The following is a 24,556-nucleotide window of genomic DNA, read 5'->3' as shown; positions in this document are numbered from 1 at the left end:
CCGTATTCATATGGGTGTGATTAAGGGAGGAACTTGAGTTTAATATGTTTTTGATTGGTTTTGTGGAGGGGGGTGGGATTATTGGGTTGTTGTTTTTCTTTTTTTTCTTTTCGGTAAACCAGGATTGCTTGCAGATGTTGTTTTGAGGAGAAAAGAAAGTGCATAATCTAAGGCCTGAAAAAAAACTCTAAATAAACAAAGTGCACTGCGTTCTGCGTATCCACACCTCCCCCGACCCCCTCCACTTTTATGGAGCATGGTTACACCCCTCCTCTTGGGACTGAAGCCTTTATAACTTCAATAGCTCTGTTGTAAGAACCAGCCAGCTACCACTGCGCTCCCCTCATAACTTCTGTCAAAGATGTTGAAAACAATTAAACCTGCTGTTAGGTACTTTTACTTGTGTAAAGTCAAACAGAGGCAGACTAAACATCCCTTCCAATTAAAGCTCAATTTCAGAGTGCAGAGTCGATAGTAAAATGTAGCCCACAGGCTTTTTATTTACTGCATTCCTTTAATATCGTTCAGCATCTGGGTATTTCCTTACAGCTGCTCGGCGCTACGTTTAAAAAAAGATATATACTTCAGCTTTCCAGCGGAAACTTTCAAATATTTTCCCTGACTTGTTGCATTAATAAGTAATCCTAGGCCAGTGGAGGACTGTCCTTGCTATTCATGCAGACCCCTAGCGACATTTGAAATTCTCTCTTGGAAAAGGGCTTTGGCTGTATTCCTAGCTGGTTGGCAAATCTGTAACCGACTCAGAAAAGAATCTTCTCTTTTTTTTGTGGGCCTCGAATGGAGCTCTGCGGAACCCCTCTCTCGAGCAGTCTGCTTGGCTGAACCCAAAAGAACCACAGAGCCAGAGAAAGAGCTTTAACTAAAACAAGCGTTTACTGCGAGGAGGAGAAAATGGCCCCAGCACTCCGATATTCCCAAAAGGAGCTTCAAACAAACCTTCATTTCAGGCGGGTGTGAGTTTCTCACTCTCTGAAGTATCCCCGTAAGGTTTTCGCCTGCCTTTGTGTGTGTGTTTTTTTTTTGTTTTTTTTTTTGCTTTTTGTGTTTTTGAGCAGTGATGGAGAGGTTTGGTACACGGCCTATACCCACCTGCAATCTCCACTCTCCAATGTGTAACTAGTCCTGAAACCGCAAACTTTGTTTTGCATGTGGTAAAAGTCCAAACTCTCGCTAAGGCCTTCCAAATGGCCTGTTACCTTTTATACAAGTGTTTCTGCTGCGGTTTTACTGGGTCCTAAAACTGATTGCTTATTGGACGTTTGAGTTTGTGGCACCGGTATAGAAATCATAACTTTTTTTTTTACACAGCCCAATACTTGTTGCTAGCCATTTTAAAACCTCTCACTTTTGGATCCTACAGGTGTCCCAGGATAGATGAGGCACTGAGGAATGCACAGTTGCCATGGAAACCCAGTCCCAGGCCAGTTCCGCAGCAGAGAAAAAGAAGAGGGTGGAGACCATCGTGGCGACCAAAAGCTCCTCCTCTAGTCGAGCAGACATCAGTGAGAAGGCCGTGGCCTCCAGCACCACTTCCAATGGTATGTCTGATTTTCAGCCTGGCATCTAGCCTTTAACACTGCCTATTGAAAATGTCACAATCATCCCAAATCTGCAAATCCCAAATCACTGACATACAAAAAGCACACCACATTAGAGCTCTGCTACCCACCCTGATCCCAGAAAGCCCATTTTTTACACGTACAACATAGGGCTAGGGTTAAGTTGTGTTTTCTTAATGTTTCTCTGTCATGCATACTCTCTCTCTCTCTCTCTCTCTCTGTCTCTTTCACAACAGTATTGCCACTAGCTGTATTCAGAGAAGTGGGTTTAGGTGGGGCTTGGGTTTCAAATTCAGCAGTACAAGTCTGGTCTGGTCAGGTTGGGTCTGAAACTCACAGATACAGGTCAGGTTTGGTCTATGCTTTTGTCCATGTAAAGTGTCAGAAACCAGGTAAGCAAGTCTGTCTCAGATTACTTCACAACTGCTGCACTTGCAAGGGTGTGATGATGTAGACATGCAGTCACAGCAGTGCAGTGCTAGTTGATGGGGTAGAACTTCCATTACTTTTGAGCTACATTACTAGCTAAAGTTTTTTTTAGCAACTTTTTAAGCAAATGCATTTAAACTTCAAACCTCACAACCTCTAACAGTACTGAGCTACTGAGATATCACAGACACTCCAGTTCTACCAAAACTCTGCCTTTTACCTCCGATGTACATACCAATAACATTACTGTCTTACACAGATGCCTTCTCAAACTAGACTCAGTTGCAGCCTTGTTAGGTTCTGCGCTTCCCTTTCAAATTACAACACTGGCCTCTGGCTACCTCAGTCAGGAGGAATTATATTCTGTAACCGTAGAGAGTTAAACATGACTGTGTACAATCATTCATTTCATAAAAAGAGACAGAAAACACAACATATAGGCTTTAACGTTAATATTCCAGCATGTTGAGTGTCATAGACATACTGCGTCTACAACCTGCTCATGAAACCAACTCATTCAGACTCTTGACAACCTCTGTCAGTACTAACCTGACATATACTCTACGTTTTGCTCCTTTCTCTGTTCAAAAGTTCCTAGTCATACATTCAGGTGCATTTTCATTTGTCCCTGATTGCATTTTCCACTGATTGTTTGGAAGCCTTCTCTTCCACACTAGTCCTGGGCAGATCCGCGCTTGTGTATATCTGTACGTGTGCGTGTTGGTTGGATGTGTGTTTGTTGATATGTGGTCTGGGTTGCGCTCCACTCCATATGAGAGCCTCTGGTAATATGGCAGAAAGTCAAGAAGAGTCTTTGCTTTATTATTTTTTTCCCAAACAGAGACATTCCTAAAGCATCTCTCTCAATCTCCCTCTCTCTCCCTCTCTCTCTTTCCCTCTTGTTCATTCCCAGATGGCCTGCACTCTTTCATTAATTAGAGGTGGGGTTGGGTGGTGGTGGTGGCGATGTGGAAGTGGGGGGGGGGGGGGGGGGGTTGCAGGGTGCAGAGCTTTCCCCTTGTAAGAAAGCATGGATGCAATTTGGCTTTGGTAATTGCGTATTTTTCTCTGTCGCAGGAGCATAATTACTCTGCTGAGAAACATACGGTTTGTCGTGGAAAGTTGAGCGCCGCAATCATTTGGACTGGCTACAGTCGACCAAGCCAGAGAGAAACCCTGAAAAACTTCTGAATTCTGTATTAGAGGGCCCATAGCCTACATTTTTCTTCTATCCTGTAGGATTTTTTTTGGCACCAAAACCAGTTATAATGCATTCTTAAATTGCTTTTCTGGCCACTTCCCAAATTCTCTTCATCCCTTAGATTTAAACAGACTGTTTTTTTGTTAATGTGGCTTTAAAACGGATATATGTAAGTGACCTCAGTTCTAATCGGCTACATGTCCTGGGTCTCAGAAAGCAGTTCAGTCTGAAACACTCAGAGCTAAACTGCTGTAGGCTGAATAAGCAGAGGTGTAGTTAGTGTAGCTGTGTTGGTTGTTGTGACATCACAGAAACAGTGGGTACTAAAGGTGTTGTTTTTGCAGCTTAGTTTCCAAATATGGATTTTTAGACTATATGGAATGGGGATTGAACACTGTGTATTGACACAAAATCAAGACAAGCCATTGTATTTTCATTGTATGGGCCCTTTAAAAATGTGCCAGAATAGAACGTACCATTGAGTTGTTTACCAGTCCTGGACTTTGGTCATGGATAGAACTATACAGTTTTTGCAATTATTATTAAATATGAATGCAGTTATTTGCCACACTTTTATCACAATGTCATAAAAGCTAAAACTACAGCGAGTGTTTCAACGAATTTACACTCTCTACTCACTACTGTGCTAAAATCACTGTAACATGGGTTATTGCTTTATTTGACCGCCACCCACCAGACCATATTCTAAGAGTATTTTCCACACTCATGAGATAGCTTACACATTCCTGGAGAGGTTATAATTACCCCTCCATTTCTCCCCACCTCCATTCACCAATACTCATAACCTCTTATCTGATGTAACCCAAAACCCCCCTCAACTTTAACCCCCGGGGCCCAGGCTGCCCCCCCCACACACATGCTAACAAAAGCCAATTGTTAGTGGCTGAGGTGCTTCAGAGGCCGCCTCACCGATCTGGGATCGGCCCCTTATTGAGCATTTGCAGAAAGCTCCACACAGAGCCGTACACTTGAGCTGGTCCTGGAACGGCTGTGGCCTGCGGCCCTGCTCCACACGCAGGGGAAAGCCCACACGGTGCCGGGAGAGCCATCACCGCCGCACTCAGAGAGGGAAAAGTGTGGAGTGAAATTTGAGCTCAGCAGGACGAGTGTGTCCAAGAGTGTGGCAGTGGGTCGGGGAGCTAAGGTGCCTTACATCAGTTCTTAGCTTTGAAAAGCAAAAATAAAGAGAAATGAAAAGGCTGTGCAGTTTATAACCCCTTAAACTCTGTGTCCTGTTATTTATCCTAATGCTTATATGTGATGCCTTCAGAATATTGTTCTGCCTTAATTCTCCTTCCATACACACCCTTTTTACCCATTATAGTGACTTTTAACGCCCTTTGAGAAGATTTGATATTCCCCCATTATCATTCAGTTCTATAAAACTAATATATAGTTATAATATAGTAATATAGTTATTTAGTGGCCAGAAATGTGTCTCATAATCAGGTGTTGGAGTTAATAAAATAACAAATAGTAGTGTTTCAATATAGTCTAGTTTTTATAGTCTTAGTCTTTACTGTAGTTCAGTCTTTACTGTAGTTTAGTTTTTACTGTAGTTCAGTCTTTACTGTGGTTTGGTTTTTACTGTAGTTTAGTCTTTACTGTGGTTTAGTTTTTACTCTAGTTTAGTCTTTACTGAGGTTTAGTTTTTACTCTAGTTTAGTCTTTACTGAGGTTTAGTTTTTACTGTGGTTTAGTCTTTTCTGTGATTTAGTTTTTACTGTAGTTTAGTTTTTACTGTAGTTTAGTCTTTACTGTGGTTTAGTTTTTACTGTAGTTCAGTTTTTACTGTAGTTTAGTTTTTACTGTAGTTTAGTCTTTACTGAGGTTTAGTCTTTACTGTGGTTTAGTTTTTACTCTAGTTTAGTCTTTACTGAGGTTTAGTTTTTACTGTGGTTTAGTCTTTTCTGTGATTTAGTCTTTACTGTAGTTTAGTTTTTACTGTAGTTTAGTTTTTACTGTAGTTTAGTCTTTACTGTGGTTTAGTTTTTACTGTAGTTCAGTCTTTACTGTAGTTTAGTTTTTACTGTAGTTTAGTTTTTACTGTAGTTCAGTCTTTACTGTGGTTTAGTTTTTACTGTAGTTTGGTCTTTACTGAGGTTAAGTTTTTACTGTGGTTTAGTCTTTTCTGTAGTTTAGTTTTTACTGTAGTTTAGTCTTTACTGTGGTTTAGTCTTTACTGTAGTTTAGCCTTCACTGTAGTTTAGCCTTCACTGTAGTTTAGTCTGTACTGTAGTTTAGGTTTAACGGTATGTTACTTTTACTGTTAAATTGTTAATGCTGTTTAGTTTGATACTGTAGTTTATTTTTTACTGTAGTTTAGTTTTTACTGTAGTTTAGTCTTTACTGTGGTTTAGTTTTTACTGTAGTTTAGCCTTCACTGTAGTTTAGTCTTTACTGTAATTTAGTCTTTACTGTAGTTTAGTTTTAACGGTATGTTACTTTTACTGTTAAATTGTTAATGCTGTTTAGTTTTATGCTGTAGTTTATTTTTTACTGTAGTTTATTTTTCCACTCTCTCTTCTCTGTTCTTTTCTTTCTGAATGTATTTCTCCTTCTCATTATCTTTCTCTCTCTCTTTTTCTTTTCTCTATACCCCTCTCTTTCTTCCTCCCTTTTCATCTTTCATTCTGTCTTCTTTGTACTTCCTCTCTCTCTCTCTCTCTCTCTCTCTCTCTCTCTCTCTCTCTCTCTCTCTCTCTCTCTCTCCCCCTCTATCTCTCTCTCTACTAAATTGTTTCTCTTCTTCTCTCCCACCCTCTTCTGTATTTTTCAGTTTTCCATCTTTCGCTCTCACTCTCTCTCTCTCTCTTTCTCTCTCTCTCTCTCTCTCTCTCTCTCTCTCTCTGCAGAAGTTTTATGGAAAAGTTGAGCGGTGGTGTGTAATTGTGCAGGCTTAGTGGGGTGCGTTCCCACATGGGCGGCTAAAGAGCGGCGTAGGCCGAGCACTGCATTCATCTGTGGAGCCGCTCCCCTGGCCTGACAGCTCAAAAGAGCCCACTGCGCCGCCACAATGGCCTGATTGGTCCTCTTTCGGAGGGGCCGGGAGGACGCCGCCTCCCCCCCCTCAACCCCCAGCATTCGCCAGGCAGGTGGACCACAAAGTCCCCTGATTCTTTTGTTGTTACCCGGGCAAGAGAAAAAAGAGAGAGAGAGAGAGAGAGAGAGAGGAGAGAGGAATAGAGTAAGGGAAAGAGATAGAGGGATAAGAGAGCAAAAGAGAGGTATAGACAGAGTGTGTATGAGAGAGAGACTGAGCAAAAATGAGAGAGAGAAAGAGTGAGAAAAAGAGGGAGGGAGGGAGAGATGTCTGTAGTCTTTGGCTAACTAGACTCTGTCGTCATGGGATAATTTGCTAATAAAAAAAGAAGAAAAAGGACAGAACAGGGTCCTGACATTCAGAAAGAGAGAGAAAGAAGCAAGGCTGAGAGTTTCTAGTTCTGGAACTAAAGAGTTATGTAATAGTTAGATAGTTATAAGACTGTAATAGTTATCAAGATGAATAAGTAGGCGTGAGTTATATTTGTAATGGCCACTAAAGAGCTAAAGTGATGAAAAAGGCCAGGGAAAGAGAGATGGAATGAAATGATAGAAGGAAGAAAAGTAGGGAAGGAGTGACTGAGAAAAGGGAGGGTGGAAGAAGAAGGAGGGAATGTGAGAAAAGCAGAGAGGAGAGCTTTGGAAAATTGTAAAGGAATGCGTGCAGTGGCTTTGCGGGGTGCAAAATTTGGCGCCTAAGAAAGGGAAGAGTTTTTTTTTTTTTGCACTGCTTGTGCAGCACAGAGCGTGACCAATCCTGAACGTTAGCAGTAAAATGGAACATTGTGTAGACAAATAAGATTTTTTGTAAGTTTTATACATTTTTGGACAGTGCGAACAACGGCCCAGCACATGTGTAGAGGAGGAAAACTGATCATGAAAAGAGACAAAGAAAAATGGAATATGAGTGAACCAATAGAAATTCCTTAGTTGCTTAGAGCCTAATATTTTATATACACATTTAAATTTTTTTGAGTTTATGAATATGCTTTTTTGGGGACAGTGTCGATATGTGAAGAAGGACTTAATCGATATTTTAATCAGGGCATTTATCAGAATTATTTGCAGAAAACATATTGCTGTGATGTTGCTTAATTTAAGCTATAACTAAAGCAGGCACCATAATGGCTCTTCATTGATCAGTTCTGAGAACTGTAACGTTAAATGAACTTATACCACAGCAAATTTTAATTTGGTGATAACCAGCTGATATTATTTATTAACCTCTTTCTGCATGTCTCTTAGTGGTAACTGTTCGTTACGGTGTGTGCATACTCATGCTGCCCATAGTCAAACAGAATCAGTGTTTTCTGTGATTTATCATGTTTTATGCAAGTCAAGCAAAGAAGTCTTCTGTTCTTATTGGATACACTATGTTTTAAGCCCTTGTCCTTTAGTAAACTCAATTAAAGCTCATTTTGGAGGGATAGGGATGTTCTGTTTCGGTCCAGTGGATCAGGATCAGGCCAATCGATCGGATATCAACTCTTCTAAACCTGATAGTAGTTCTGATCCTTTGTTCTTAATTTGTTCTAGCAGAGCACCTTTTTAACAGGCATTATTTACAGCCCACAGCAGAGAGGAACATTCATAAAAGATCAGAACAGAACAGTTTAGAGTTTGCAGTGTGGAACTATTTTACAGAGGAACACTAAAACCTATTATGAAAATGGTCATTTTAATAAGGTACCGCTACCAGACTAAATAAATCAGTCCAGACCACCATATCAACCAGTAAAGCACTGCCCATGAAAGTTTTTTGTTGTCTATATACATCGATCAGTCATAACATTAGCACCACTTGCCTAATTTTGAGTAGGTCTGTCACAACAGATCTGACCATGGACTCCACAAGACCTCTGAAGGCATCTTGTGGCATCTGGAACCAAGACATTCTGAGGTGGGGCCTCCATGGATCACATCTGTGAGCTTTAGGTGCCAATGATGCTGTCGTTGGTTCAATTTCTTGGACCACTTTTAGTAATTACTTACCACTGCATTCCAGAAAAAAATGTTTTGGGGATTCTCTAATTCTCATGTCTTGCCATCACACTTGTCACCTGTCAAAGTGGCTCAGATGGTTGACCATTGTTCTGGATTTCAACACATCACCTTCAAGAACTGACTGTTCACTTGCTGCCTAATATATATTCCCCTTGACAGATGCCACTGTGAATGAAGATAATCAAAGGTTTTCCAAAGGTTGTTAGTGGTGCTAATGTTATGGCTAATGTAATATTGTTGTATATTGTCTGTTGACTCAAATGGAAGAGAATGTCTAAGTTGAGGGTAGAGAAAGAGAGAGAGAGAAAGAGAGAGAGAGAGAGAGAGATAGATAGGGCCTCCTCCTTTTTAGGCGGGCATTCAAATGATCAACAGTAAATAGAGGGGGATGTCAGCTGACAGGAATAAAGTTCCTGTTAGCAGCGCGGGGCGGAAAGTAATTTCCAGATAGTCCGTGGCGGCCCATCTTTGTGGCGCTCAGATAAGGGTTCATTTCAGCTCGCTGCGAGCAGACACACACTCACACACCCCGCGCCCCTATTCTCACACACCTGTGATAACAGCTTGTGGAGCCTAATTGAAAATGTGCTTCAAAATGGATTTTCACTTTTCTTCTCTCTCCCCCTTTCCGTCTCTCTCTCTCTCTCTCTCTCTCTCACACACACACACACTCTATCGCCATCCCTCCTTCTTACAGAAGTTCATCTTGACACCCCACCCTGCCTCCCCCCACCAGCACTAGCTCCCTTTCACTCTGCTGTCATTCCCCCCCTCGACCCTCTGTGCTTCTCCGTTTGTCGCTGTTCCTCTTGTGGGGGGAAATATTGAATGGATACCGAGAGCGGAGTGTGTATGTGTGTGGTGTGTGTGTGTGTGTAAGGGGGGAATTCCGGGGCTGGAGCGAGCGGTTGTTCGCCGCAGTGTGTGTGAGGATCATTGCTCATGGCCGTGTCAGCGCAGTGGCAGACGTGTGATCAGTCTTATTAATGAAATCATTGATCACTTGATGCGACTCATAATCAACTGTTTCTGCACTCTGCACCCCCCCCCCACGCACACACACTCATGCCATCACTTTCTCCACTCCCACATTTCTCTTCTTTGCTCTGCCACACTTTCTCACTCTTGTCCTCCCTCAGTTCTCTCTCTTTTGTTTTTTCGTTCTCTTTCCCCTACTTTTTTATATGGTATGTACATACTTCTCGTTCTTCGGCATCTTTGGTTTGAATCGGGATGTGTGCTTAAACATATGAGTGGCAACCAAGAGCAGTGACATTGAAGAACAACTTTGGCTCCCTAAACAACCTTTCAATTGATGGTTTAAAGAACGAGCCACTGATAGGTTCTTTACACCAAAACTACCTTTCTATGTTTTTAGTAGTAAAATAAAGTACTGGCTTTAATTTCTGAAGCTGCTGCCAGTAATCCAAGTCCAAGATTTTGTACCAGGAAGGCATAGAAGGCCCAAGGTCAATCCATGTTCATCTCCAACAGTCTAGCAGTATTGGCGCTGGTATCTAAGACCTACTACAAAACATCTGGTGTCATTTCTCAGTGCACCGCTGTCTTTGTACCGCAATGATATTTTTACACGTGACATAAGTAACAGCCAATCATATGAATTAATGAATTTGAACTTGGTCTACAAATAATACAACTATTTGATAAACAACATATGTGTCCAATAATACCTGCTATCGATTTGTTAAATGCGACTGTGAAAGTAAAAGCATAAATCACATATACAGACTGTTTCAGTACTCAACACTGTGCCAGTTCTTCTGGCAACAGAACTGCAACATTAGCATTATCTATTTCCTTTTATATGACTGACCAAACCTGGTCCTGGCCCAATATATATATATATGCTAATATATACTTGAGACTGGCCTGGTAAAATTACTGCAGAGTAATTTCTTTCGTACTGACAGTGTAAATGGGCGGATAACGAGGCTGAGGGCAAAACAGTTTGATTTTCAGGGTCATGCTGTATAAACACACGGTTTCCTTGCACACATAACCTCTGAACTCCAAAAAGAGTTTACACATATGCACACACACACACACACACACACAAACTGGCACACCTAAAGAAACACAGGTATTTATCGTTTCATCCAAAATCCAGGGTTTTAAAAAATGTTTTTGTTGGAGTAACCGTCTCTACTGTCCAGGGAAGGATTTCTACTAGATTTTGGAGCATTGCTGTGAGGATTTGATTACAATCAGTGACAAGAGCATTAGTGAGGTCAGGATGTTGGATGATCGCTCCCACACCTCATCCCCAATTCCCCAGCTCCCTGATCCCAATTCCACTGCTCCACAGCTCAATGCTTGTGGGCTTCATACCCCTCTAGTCTACACCTGGCATGTTTATTTGCTCTAGAGAGTCCTATTCTCTTGGCAGTACTTCACTACAGGACAGGACAGGATAAATTTACACATCTGTGTCAGCAATGGGCGCAACTTCCCGTAGCTGAATGCATTCATTTAAGGGGTTTGGAAACGTTTGGATGTGTGGTCTTTAAAAGGTGAGTAGTTTCCTGAAAGTGAAGGACGCCTTGTTGGTCTGATAAAATGGCTTGTTTGTCAGTTTCTGTGGATTTGTCTGTATCTGCAAAGATGACCCCAATAAAGTAAATTAATAGTCAGACATCTATACAAAAACACTTTGGATTTGTTTCATTTCATGTTTTTAAGCCAGGCTTTACTACAGTCTTAAAAATAAAGGTGCTTCAAATGGTTCCCTGAGTGAGGCCATAGGAGGACCGCTTTTAGTTTCATACAGAATTAAGTTTGCACTAGAGATGACTGAGTGAGAAGAACTAAGCTCTAAAGAACCTTCACTTCATCTAAAGTTTCTTGGCCAATTTTAAGGTTCTTCATACTCACATATCTCTATGAATCTTTATGGAACTAAAAGTGCTTCTTCTATGGCACCACTCAAAGAAGAACCAGTTCAAACAGTACAAGAGGAACTGATTAACCTTAATGATGCTTATAGATGCTTATAATGCACACCCAAATGTTCAGCATAAACGTCTGTGTGAAAACCAGAAGAATAAAGTTCCAGAAATCAAGAAACCTCCTACCACCTCAGTCCACCCTCACTGTTACCAGCAGTATCGGTATCACTAACATAATAGTCAAGTTGGGCTGTAGCCCCTTTGTTGCTCTCTCCATATCTCCCCTCACCTCTTCTCCTAGCATACTTCTTATTTCTACCTTCTTTCCCCTCTCACTTTCCTCCAACACTCCTTTTCCAGATGCCCTCGGCAATGTGGCCTGCTTCAACGAACAATGAAGCCCAAATTCTTTAGCACCGTTAGGGTCACGGTCGTGGCTCTTCCAGCCTAGGGGGGGTAAACCCTGTCACCGCTGCCTGGGCAGAGGCTGCGTCTCTGGGCCTGAGTGGAGCGTGACTCCCCCCCGGCTCCTCTGGAGCTCATTTCCTGGAGCAGCGGGGAGACGGGCAGCAGGCTCTTGGAGAGCGTAGCCTCTCCTCTGCCCCAGGGCACGGATTTGATCAGGCTCTCCTGGTAGTGGGGTGGAGGAGCCCTCAGCGAGCCTGCCCCTACACACACACACACACACACATGCACCCTCAAATGCCTTCCTAAAGGTTTCATATTGGTCGTAGCTGGGTCTTAGATTGTAGCGCTCTACTGTCGTGTTCTACCACAAGCAGTGTGTTCACACTTAGAAATGCAACAGGACGTGTGCTGCTGTTCAAAATTCTTTTAAAAAAACCTTAGTAAACATTGTAAAAGTAAATGTGAAATTCATAGTAATATATGGAGTGGAAACTAAACAAATTGGGATTCATTCTGGTTGTGGGTTCAAATATTTGATCTTACAACATCACTGTAAATTTCAGTCAGATCTTACGAGTTTATTTTGTACATTTCAGCCTAGGCTACTTTTTGAACAAGGCAGAAGACAGGGCAGAGGCAATTTGCATATTGTCGCTGTCGCACAAAAACCTTTTATCTCCATTTCTGCTGTTTTTCACTTTTTAACATAATTTGATCTGGAAATTGTTCTTTACATTTACAGTCTAATTTTCGTGATCTACCAATAGCAACGCTCCAAAATGACTTGAAATAAAATCTTAAAATCTGGAGGTTATTGTGTGACAATGTCGATAAGTCAGTTTTTTGAGTAATAATACCAAGAACAGCCTGTTTAATTCTAGGTGAGAAAGAATGTGTAAAAATGTGTTTAAAAACACACAAATGTTAAGTGTTTTAAATCAAATACAAAATATCTAATTTTATACCGAATGATGTAGTGGAACTGCCAGAATCGCTATTGTGATAGATTGTGCTGCTTTTCTGAGTGTATTGTGAATATTGTCAGCAATTAGAAACTGCTGCCTCGCCCATCCATCCAAACAGCAGCCATGGCACCACTGCTGATGTGAAATATAAGAATATCCCACTCTTAACATTTCGCAAAGTCTTACTGCTGAGTGTTACTTGCAGAGAGTAAGCTAACACAGGGCAGAAGTTGCTGTTTGATTGCACTGTGTTATTCTTTAGCCTGTTCACAGATTAGGCTTTTCTCCTGGGCATGAACTCCATCTTCTCATCTGCAGGTCTTCGTGGCTAGAGTGTCTTTTTCTCTGATTCTCTCTCACTCTCTTTCACTTCCCTGCTTTTTCCCTTCGTCTCTCTCTTCCTCTCTCTGTCTGTCTGGTCACTGCTGGGTCAGGGCTGTGTAGCAGAAGAACTCTCTCTATCCCACGGTGGATAGAGAGGGGGAGAGAAGGAGCAGAGAAGGAGAGAAAAGGGGCAACAGTAGTTGATTATCCTGCCAGCCTTGTCCGTTTGGTGGCCGACACTGACGTCCCCCATTGAGATGAACAAAGTGGAAGTGTCCCGACCCTGCTGAGAGAATTTATTGTATTCTGTTTTAATCTTTTCCCTCTCTTTGTTTCTCTCCCCGTCTTTCTCTATGTCTCTCTTGCTCTCTCTTTCTTTTCCTTTTTCTTTCTTTCTTTCTTTTCTCTCTTATCTCTCCTCTCGCATCTTTCTCAATATCGCTTTACCCCTCCCTGTTTCTCTCTCGTTCCCTGCTATCTCGCTCTCTCTCTTTCTATTGCTCCTTATTTGTCTCCCTTGCGACTTTCTCCATCTCTGATATTCAAGTTCATGACTGCTTAAAAATACAGTTGTCCCGTGAGGGAAAGGTTGTGACACCCCACATTTATTACTACTTAAAATGTCTAAAATTAGACTCAGGTGCGGCACATCAGCTGCAGATGATTAGAACGTGGTTATCCCTTAGACATTTAGACTGTGTTCAAACTGCAGGCAAATCTGATTTGTGTCTCAAATTGGATCAGATGAGAGGACTGTTATTTGCAGGTGATCAGATTGATCTGCGTGTTCAGGCATCACAAACCTATCTGCATGGGTTGTTGTGTTAACAATGTAATGCATAAGCAGAAACCTTTGGCACTCTTATTGGATCCCCATACCTCGGTCATTCTGGATTTGACATTTGGTCATTGTTTGTCGTGATGTGAGTGATGTGAGAAAACACATTTTAAAATCCGATTTGATTGGCCAGAGCAACCAGACTGAGAAAAATCTGATTTATTAATAATTAATATAAAAATTATATATAGCATATTTAAAAATTTTGATTATTTATATGATCATGTTTTTTTATGTGCAGACATGTCAGAAATCATTCTGGTTGCAATTTAGGTACATTAGACATCTGATTTGGACTGGGAGCCTTAGTTTGTTTTGCTGTTGATTGTTAAAGTGAGTGGTATCACCATGGTGGAGGCCCTGAGGCCTAAAGAAAGAAGGTCGTAGACACGAATGAAGAAGACTTTGAAAAGATCTCAGAACAATTTGAAATCAGCCACTGTCCACAGACGTCTCCAACAATCCTGAAATGTCATCACGGGACCTAAAAGTAAGCTCTTGGCTTGGTTAATGTCATGGTACAGCTATCACCATCAGAAAGAGGCTGTGCAGGGTTGATTTTAATGGGGGGTGTACAAGTTGGAAGCCCTTGCTGTCAAAAACAATAAAAAACAGGGAATCAAGATCGAATGTAGATCAAATGTGTGTATGTTTACATGTGTTTAAAAAGCCACTGGTTTTTATGGGATGTCCTCATTTTTTCACGACTGTATATATTACTCTCTTCCTCTCTAATCACTTTCTCTCTCTTTCCCGCCCTCCTTTTTTTATTTGTAACCCCTCCTTTTCTTGACTGCTCTTGCCATGCTTCTACTCATCTGTCACTTTCTCAGCTGCCCCTCCCTCTTGCTCACTTTCTCTCTCTACTCCTCCTCTCACTACAGTGCCTCTCACTGGGCGAGAGAGCAGCTAAGATCAAAGGTTCTAAAGTATGGCAGTGATTTCACCTGATTGATTAGAAACAGAAGCCTTTCCCCACGCTCTCTTCTCCTCCTCTCAACTGTAAATACATAGAGCGTGTGTAAACGCAAGTGTGTGTGTGTATGTCTGCACATGTGTATCTTCATGCATGTGTGTTTGGAAAGAGGTCATTATTGGCATGCCCAGTGAGGGGAAAAGGTTGTATGGCTGTCTATCAGAGCATCTCCCCCCCCCCCCTTCCCGTCCAGCAGCAGAGGGAAGGAGAGCCGGTCTGTCTATTTGTTGTCTTCATCGGATAAGGGCTCAGCCTGTGTAATTGCTGGCCCAGCTGCCTCGGCTCGCACTCAGCCGGCGCAGAATCTGGGCAGGGATCGATCAGAGCGAGGCTGGAGCACATCGAGCACCGAACTCTGAGAGCACTGCTTGAAAGCAATGTCTCTACAGCAGCCAGTCAGATTATCTGCGATTATACGGAAAGGGCGTACAGTTTGAACCCAGCCGAGCCCCTCTTGTTTTTGCTAATCAATGGTGTTGTTGTCTGTTCACACAAGACATTCTTCCAAAACACTGTGGACTTCTTAGGCCCTGGGCATCGCTACAAACACATTCCGTTCTCACTGAGATCTGACCCACTGTAGACATAATTGTGCACTTATGCAATACTAGTGAAACTGAAAAAGAAATACTGCACAGTGTTTGATTTGACCTGAGTATCAGACATGATCAGATCTGTTAGGAAAGCAACTAATAACACTCCATAATTGATTATTTGGTCTATTATAATTCTGATTAATCAATCAATCAATTAATTGGTAAAAGAAAGAGTGTCTTCATCAGTGTGCCAATAACTAAAAATTTCACATTTAAAATATAAAATTTAACAGAATTTAGCCTAATACAATTTCAGAAACAGCACCCCATCTTCTAATTCTAATTCATTCTGTCATCTTCTCATCCACATTTACCTGATCAGGGTCACAGTGCCGTGGGATAACTGGGCACAAGGCAGGAATACACCTCGGACATGCTTTGTCACGTTCCTCAAACCATTCATTTGCCGTGTGACAGGGCTCTGAAAAGGACCACTGCCAGTAGGGAACACTGTTGCCATGATAGAGTGTACTTGCATGGCTTAAGTAGCTGGTACGTGTCAAAAAAGTCACTAGTCACTGCCAAACCCCCCACAAGACGTGATGTTTTGGAGATGTTCTGTAGTACTGTAACAAGATAATCAGTGTTATTCACGTTACCTGTCTGTGAGGTATTTTAATGTTATGGCTGATTGGTGTGGTTTAAGACAGTTGTGACAGGGTCAAACACACTGATTTCCCTGATCTAACGCACCTGAACTTTTACCGGGTAAGCTTACCTCTGGTTTGAGAAGTAGGACCGAACCTGATCAAATTTGCCTTGATGAGTATTACATATAAAAATAAAAGATTTAAAAGAAGAGCAGTTTGTAATGAATTCTAACGAGTAAGGCAGGGCCTGACCTGGCTCTTCCTGGAGGCTGGAGGATGCTTCTTGCTGCAATGATAAATCCTGACAAAGCTGGTGAGATTTTAGTGGCATCACTTTTTGTGACTTTCCAGAAAGGAAAAACATAAGAGGAAGCATTTCTATTGGATAAAACACTACACCAAAGACTTTGGAATTGGTCAAAACATTATAATCACGAGATCAAAACAGCTCTTCTTCTCAGACCTGGTGCAACCTGGTACCATCCCAACAAAGCAGAAGTCTTCAGACAAGGCAACCCTCTTCCATTACTCCAATGCCCAATTCTGGCACTCTCGTGCTCATTGTGAGTGATCACTGTGGGTGTTCAATTGGAAAAAGTCCAGTAGTTCAGTTGAGTAGAAACTACTGAACAGACGAAACACAACATTCACTGTACTTTGTGTTTTTAAATGCACACAAGCATGGGCACTCATGCAAGGACACACACACATAACATGCTCTGTCCTTCTTATGAACAATTTAGCGACCCCATGACTTATTTCAGGGAGTTGCAGAGTGGCAGAGCAGCCTTTATTATGTCTGCCTCCTCATCAATGCGGCCTTTGTGTGCGCCTGGCCCGGCTTCAGCCCAGCGTGGGTCCTCAGGGGGCCAGGGGGCGGGGGCTAGTGTTTCTCTCGTTTCAAAAAGTAAAAAAAGTTACTATGAAAATTTTTTTACTCCCTCTCGGTAACATGAACAGCTGCAGGCACATATGCACACACACGCATACACATACACACACACAATACACACTGAAACCTCATATTAACCTTAAAAAACCATTTGCACTCTCATTTTCTTACACATGCTGTGATTCAGCAGGATGAGTCTTCTCTGCTAGTTAGCAACCATGTGGTCTCAGTGTACAGATGATTCCTCAGTGCCTGGAACTATGGGGGTGTTTTGCGTTTTTTGTTGTACAACAGCTGGAGCAGGCGCAGTCAGTCAAAGCGGGTACAATTACATAGTCTATGTAACCTATGCTATATAAGCTATTTAAGTCTTGACATAGTCTCACTTTGCACAAACACTGCACAGCTTAATATCCTCCTGAATGTGGCTCTTTACACGTCATGGGAATGTTATTTTTGATTTACTGCTGAGCTTAGCTACCGAGACAAGAGTGCAAGAGTAAGACAAGAGTAGCTGTAGTCTTTGCATTGTTTGGATTTACCGTTCCTTTGTGAGGTTTGCAACTTTGTCGCAAAGGCTTCTGTTGGAAAGGCTTCCGTTTCTAACCGCTCTCATTAGTAAATATTGATCTACTGGACATCAGTAACTAAATGACTCTCCTTTATTGTCTTAGATCATATGTTTTTTGTATCTGACCGTAGGTCACAATCAGACACTTTTCTCTTCCATTAGAACACTGGACTCCAGCAGTCTGTGACTTAATGAGAGGCCCCTCCAGGAATGAAGTTAGTTTCTGTTTGTTGTAAGGGTTGGATTGAGCTTTGGATGATTTTGCTGGACACATGTTGCTGGTGTCCTCCTCTAGACCCTCTATTGTCTCTTTTATCTGTACTATCCCAGTTTAAGTATTTTGTTAGTTTTCTGTTGACTTTCTCTCAGGTTTCCTGCAAGCACTGTCCAGAGTAGTGGACATATGTTTGTGATATGTGATATTTGCTTTTTACATCCCACACCCGTCTCCACTTAGATGTTCTTCCCAATTCCAGTTATGGGAATCTAATGCCCTGAATATTTTGTGTTTTCCTTACTCACCCCACACCTCAATCATAGCTTCTTGAAAATTAGCCACTGAGAGGAAATAAAGCATGGGGGAGGAGAAACTAAAGAATGGGTCCTTAGAAATGGTAGCAAAGACCACTGCTATGTAGCAATGCTGAGATCTCCTGGATTCTGCCTGGCTTTAAAGGTAGGAAGCTGCTGATCTAGTGACAAAATCTGGAACAGGGATGAAGTGTATGCTTGCTGGTGGATCAGCACTAGTGCTGACTGTTGCAGAGGAACCATACAGACTTTACATCAGATTGTGACAAAACAGGGGTGGATTTCTGTAGCTTCAGAAATGGAAGCTGGCTTTTTCCACTTTGATGCAGCAGCCCGAATCAGCTGAGATTAAGCACTGGTCCAGTACTGCATTTCAGTCCAATTGCAACATACTTAATTCATGCAGTCAAAATGTCTTTTTTACTTATAGGCAGTTGGTACACGATAATGGGGGACAGATGTGATGGTTTTTGCTTTGACAAAGCCATTCATGATTCGGCAGCTCTATTTCTTTCTTTGTGCGTGATAGCTTGTGCCTGCTCCTCTTAAATCCCTTTTTGCATAATTTGGCAAATTAGTCACATATGGAGCCAGTTGTTCCAATGTGCGGTGACTTGGCATTTTTTTCGTTGCTGGAAAAATTGTCATGTTATTTTTATGGTTTTGGGCTTGTGGTTTGAAATCCCGATTGTCATGTTATTTTTACGAGTTTTGGCTTGTAGTTTGGAACTCTGATTGTCATGGTGGCCTGAGAAAGGGGTCGTATGTCTATGTAGGGGCTGTAGGGAAATGGTAAGCATTAGCAGCTGTGGCTTCAAAGAGCGTGGCCGTGTTAGATGGCCAGCCCCATGCTCCACCTGCAATGTAGACTTTACACGGAACTTGATCTGCAGCCACAACTGGCCTGTAGTTTTTACTGTGGACTGTTATATGCATGCAGTTGTTTGATGCACTTGGAGTGCTGTTGAGCTCACTGTGTGAACTCAGAATGCAGAAATGCTTAAAGAATTGTAAAAAAAAAAAAAAGGCCACAGCACAACCGGCTCTCATAATGGAGTATTGTGAAATATATTTTCCTCTCTCAGATATGGATTGCTTGATTGAGACCATCTGAAAAAATGTCACTGTTTTAGTGACTTAAACTTAATTTTTCAGTGTCTGGTTTTACATGTCTCTTGCATGCACACTTGAGGTAAAGCATGCCGTATTGCTTGCAGAAAGACCACATGTTTTTGCGTGATTCTAATTTGAAACAGCCTACTTTGGTCTGGTTTAAGCACTTCTAAAATCTACCTATAATCCATTGCTTTTCATGCAAAAAAGAGTGTGAGCTGGGTTGCTGGCTAACATTGTTAGCGTACAAAAGAAGTGGCTCATTATAATAGAGGTAAAAAAAAGTGCGTTCAGGGATCAGAGCTCCTCCTTCTTCCTTGCTCCTTGCTAACTTCCTATATCCATCCCTCATCTGTTCCCCATGACAAAGTTTTTGCACCCCGTGACCTCCCTGTCTCCTGCCTGACTTCTAACGTTCAGTCTTTCAGCAAAGTGGAGGGAGGGTTACCGTCTAGTGTACAATAGAGGCTGCATAGAATTCCAGCCCAAATTTTCAGTTCTGCCAGTCACCCCCATAACCGAACCACTGACTGAAGCATTTGTACTCAGATAGAGGTTGTGCAATTTGATTTAAAAACAGGAACTCTCATTTGGTGCACCTTTCAAATCCAGGATTTCCAACAAATGTGACATGCTTTTAACTACTAAGCTTATTTTTAGAGTATTTAATGATTAATTTCATGCTTTACTTGATGCTCTTGAGGTTTTGAAGATGACTGCAGCATAGCGCTATAATCACAAGACAGCAAGCTACAAATAGTCATTTTTAAAAATAAGAATGGCTTAGAAGGGTGATCATGCGCTATGGAGTGTGACCATTTACTGACTATTTACTTTGCCACTTTGTTTAACCTCCTAAATGGCCGTTGGACTGCCAGCAGGCCGAAAGTTTTATTACACACTTCTGTCACCAAAGAATAACCTCACCAGTTTGCAAACAGCCAAAACACTCTTTTAACAGTCATGCTCAAGATCTCCAGGTCCTTATGGTACCAAAGCAGATCTCCAGACATTAACATTGTATTGTGGAATGTGAAATGTTTATTTCATGTTTGTTTTGTTAAAGAGAGCTGAAACCTCTTGTGATCTTGTAGATAAGTAGCCAACCTATCAGTGTCATTACATGACTATGAATATAGGCAGGGCCTACATTACCATAGTGCAGACTGGACTGCAGAATGCTCGGCAGGCCTGAAAACTCACCCGCACAGGAACAAACGCAGCGAGGCGGCCCTCCACTCCGAGTGGCGACATTTCGTCGTCATTGATAAAGTGCTTAGTGGCGAGCAAATTAATGAATCTGGCCTGACTGAGAGCGGGGGAAGGGAGGAAGGGATCTAGAGAGGAAGGGAGAGAGCGAGGGAACTGGGGGGGGGGGGGGGGGGGGGGGGGTTGAGGGGGTTATGGAGCAGTAATCCCGTTCCGGCTAAACGGCTGATCCTTCTCATTCTTTAGATATCAAATGTCAGAAGTTAAATTAGCCTGCTAGCCCCTGATAGCGGTTAACATGCTTTTAAATGGGGAGGGGAGGAGAGGCAAAAAGGAGGGGGCCAGTGAATTCCAGCCCCCATGGGATGGCAGGCAGGTGCCTTTGAAGTGTCTAATTATCCTTCTCTCCATAAGTACCGGCTAACTGTCTTAATAGGCCTCTCCTCGCTGTGCCAGACTGAGTAGCATGTATTTACCCTTAGCGCAGCCGCACGGGGCAGGATAGCTATGAAGGCAATGCCGCCACAGAGTTCAGTCTTAAATTTTTATTACCATCTTGTAATCTTTGGTGTCCAAGATAAACCACATTTGAAGTTCTGACTCCAAAACAAATTGACCACATTCCAGACAATCCCTGACCCTGAAAGGCGTTTGGTATAAAAAGTGTAAAAAGAGATGGTGATGAGCGGGATGTTGGTGTTTAGTCGGCTGTGTGTGTTTCCTGGCCCACTCCTGGTGCAGTTGGCAATAATTGGAGAGCCCCAGGCTTGGCCTTGGCTGGTGCTGAGTGAGGGGTGGGACGCACTAATGGTCAAACACAGCGGAAAGCTGGAACATGCAGAACTAATGGGCCGTTAGCACACTGGTATCATGGCCAGCCTGGAAACAGAAAGAAGGACATTGAGATTTGCAAAATACTTCCAATAAGGACTAAAAGCATGCCCAAAAGTAATGGAATCCATCAGCATTTCTGAAGTCAGCATACATGCTTTTGGTTACATACATATATAGCATCAAAGCTCCAAAGTCACACAAATAAAAAAGTAATTTTGGAAGATAGGTCAAAAGCTGTATGGTCGAATCAAAGACCAGGGAGGGAGGAAACTGCATTCATCTGCTGTACATTGAGCTTAGGGTCATAACTGTATTCACCTTGCCATATCATAAGAAAAAAATGACCTGCCCCTTATTCTCAATAGCTTACCTGGGTTCCCTTAATGCCTACTAACACCAATCACACCCCATTATGCCTTCTGATCAAGGCCCAGCCAAATGCTCTAACAAGGTCTGATGGGAGTGGAGGTGTGATTCGGGCGATGGGAGAGAAAAACCTAACTCTGAATAGGCCAAATGCACCATTGTCCACCTCGGAGAGGCACTTTCACCCACGCGCTCCACTCTTCCACAATCATCTGCTCTTGATGGAACGCATGCGAGTGTTGAGGCTGTTCTCTGAGAATGCTGTTCCTCTAACTGGAGGGGTGCGGGGCAGGGGAGGAAGGATGGATGGGGTGGGGGGGAGTCCCGTGAAGCTCTTAAGCTCTTTCAGTGATTCTGATTTGAAGGCAGGGAGGAGAGCAAGAGAGGAGGAAGGAGCCTCGCTTTGACTTTGATTCCTCCTGCTCCAGCCCCCACGGCCACTGGGTTGGGAGGCAGGGACGCCCAGGCCCTGCATGCTTGGGTCCCTGAAGAGGCCTAGCGGCAAAATGACAAACCAGAGACCCTCCGCTCCAGGACTGGTGGGCTGGGATGCAAGTTTGTCAAATGTAGATGTGCAGGACCTGTCACATTTGCACAGCTGCATATAAAGGGGAACAGCAGCGAGGGTTCTTTGGGAAATCAAATCAAACCCTTGACAACAGAAGCATTCAGAATGGGCTGTGGAGCCCTCGTGGCCCGCAAACAACCTCGCACTCTAATTACCCAGTACATCACTCATACTCATACGCTCTGTTTGAATAATGCCTTAAAAGAGACTTGCCTACAAATGATGAAACTCATCCAAGGAATTGCATTGCCAATTTTAACCTTTCTTCACAACCCACCTTACATTGATCTGATCAATGTTACAACTTTTTGTTGTTTCTTTACATTGCTAGAAGTAGGGATAGGGACAGAACATAACATGAGTTTCATATGTAGATGGGAGTAAAGTGATTTTTCCAGTAACGTTTTTGTAGATACATGCAAAGTCAGTCACCACCATATTTTTTTGCTGCCACACAAGCTAACAGACGTCTGTAACAGCCAAAATCGCTTCAAGAGAGATGCAGGGAAAGAGAGCCACCTACCCACCCATAGAGAGCATGGCCAATTGTGCTTTCTCTGACTCTGGCTGCTGATGGCAAAGCGGTCAATACAGTTTTTAACGTTCTCTCAGCTCACCCCTCGTAAGTAAATCATATCTATAAACTAGTGGCCACTCTAGCATAGGAAACATCAAGGAACATCAAAGAATGTTTTTGAAAGATAAACAGTAAATCTAGTCATAGTAAATCATAGTAAATCTTATAAGCAGCCAAGGCAAAATGGTGAGACCAAGTGGACCAGGAGACGTTAAAACCAGTATTGAAATAGAGGGGTAGTTAAGGTTTCTTTTGAAGATCATGTAGTGCTGTACTAAAAACACTAACACTAACACAGAAAATGCTTTTATAAAAAATAACACTCTAGAACGACCAAAAGTGACACAGCCATCCCACAGAGGTTTTTATGGATTGAAGGAATATCCTTTTTCTGGCAGACAAGACTTGAAGTGTGAGTTACGAGCAGGATGTTCTGTAACCTGCTTGTGCAGAGCTCAGATCCACTCTACTGTACTTGAAGGCTTATTCACCTCCTCATAGTAACAAGCTGAACTCGCCTATGAGCCCGCGTTGGCTGAGTATTAAGCCTGCCCTGGTGGGGGTTAAAGGATGGATCTTGGCGAACTTCTTCTCCTCTCCTCCGCAGCCAAGAAGTGATAGAATACCCCACACAATCGCAATAATCCCCTTGCTCTTCTCTGGCTTCTATACCCCGTCGGTGGTTGGTGGAGATTCCCGTCCCCCCTCTTGTCTCTCTCTATTTCCCTTTCTCTCTCACTCACTCACTCACTCACTCTCTCTCTCTTTCTTCCTCTCTATCCTCCCTCCCCTTCCCCCTCTAGCCCTTGCTAATCGTGAGCGATTCCCCTTGCATTTGGCGCAGGTGCCAGGTTTCTGAATCAGGTAGCAGTAAGCCTCTCGCAGAGGTAGCCCTATTAAACCAGTGCCAACTGAAGGCATTTCTGCGTCGCCGCCTCATTGTTAATTGGTGGAGTCGCAAGCTTCTCCCTCAAGTTGATTTGCAAGAGAAAAGGGTGGAAGAAGAAAGAGGAGGCAGGGACAGGGAGAGATTATCACACCGGAGGAGAAGAGCTTTGAAGCAGTGTTTTGTGTTCTCCGCGAACGGCTCTCCTGCTTCTGTGGGTTGCTCCCTCACTGCCGTTCTCCAGTCAAGCCAGACTTATTCACAGTGCAGCCCTCAAAAGTTCACAGGTGGAGTTTTGCTGTAGATGTGCTCTCCCAGTCTTTAGTACTTGTTCTTGGGCCATGAAGAAAACAACATCAAAGGGTCAATATTCTGTATTTCTAGTGTTGTTTTTACATTTTTTCTTATAATCAGATCAGTACAGATATGAATCACAAAAGATCCTCATTTAGACAGCTGTATATGAAAAGAGCAGGGTAAGGAAGAATACAGCTTAGGTTAAGGCCTACAAGGTGTCTATCTGTGAGATCTGCATGTTCACAGAAAGCACATCAGAGGAAGAAGAGAAAGAAGAAAAACTTTTAGCTGCATAAACTAATTTATAATGTTTATGTGGTTTTATAAACCAAAGAAGCTTTTTTTTGTCCTCCAAATATATTGTTGCTTGGTAACAGAGGATCAGTAATGCATCAACAACATATCAGTACAGTAGCAGCTGTGAATCATCTGAATAACCAGAGGTTAATATCTTAAAGATGTTTTGTTGATGCATTACTGACATTGGGTAGATTTACTGTTGATACGTTATATAAGGTCGATGTAATATGTTACTCAATCTATAACCTAATCACAACCCTCATCCTGGCCCTAACCTTAACCTCACCCCAAAACCTAATCCTAACCTTCATCCTGGCCCTAATCCTAACCTTACCCTCAACCCAAAACCTAATCCTAACCTTCACCCTGGCTCCTTAATCTCAGCCTAATCCGGTAAAGCTTCAGTTCCAGGCTGATGTCAGCAGCAGGTCTATAAATGCTTGTTGAGGATGTTGAGATGGTCTGTATTAGACCTGTTAGATGATCAGTGATCTCTCAGTTCTGAGGTCTACAGATCTGAACTGAGAGTCTC

The 24,556-nt window shown here is 42.5% G+C and overlaps 1 protein-coding gene across 1 annotated transcript in view; it reads left to right on the top strand.

Annotated features, from left to right (window-relative positions):
* Positions 1-925: 925 nt before the first annotated feature.
* gli3 (GLI family zinc finger 3) overlaps positions 926-24,556 on the top strand; it is a 121,466-nt gene continuing 97,835 nt past the window's right edge. The window contains exons 1-2 of the mRNA XM_072691149.1: positions 926-974; positions 1,382-1,559. Coding sequence (XP_072547250.1) covers positions 1,424-1,559 — 136 coding nt within the window. The 5' untranslated portion in view covers positions 926-974; positions 1,382-1,423. The remainder of the gene's footprint in view (positions 975-1,381; positions 1,560-24,556) is intronic.

Source organism: Salminus brasiliensis, chromosome 1 (assembly GCF_030463535.1).
Source record: "Salminus brasiliensis chromosome 1, fSalBra1.hap2, whole genome shotgun sequence".
NCBI classification, from domain to species: domain Eukaryota; kingdom Metazoa; phylum Chordata; class Actinopteri; order Characiformes; family Bryconidae; genus Salminus; species Salminus brasiliensis.
Note: the sequence above shows the minus strand (reverse complement) of the source record. Positions and strands in the feature narration are given on the sequence as shown.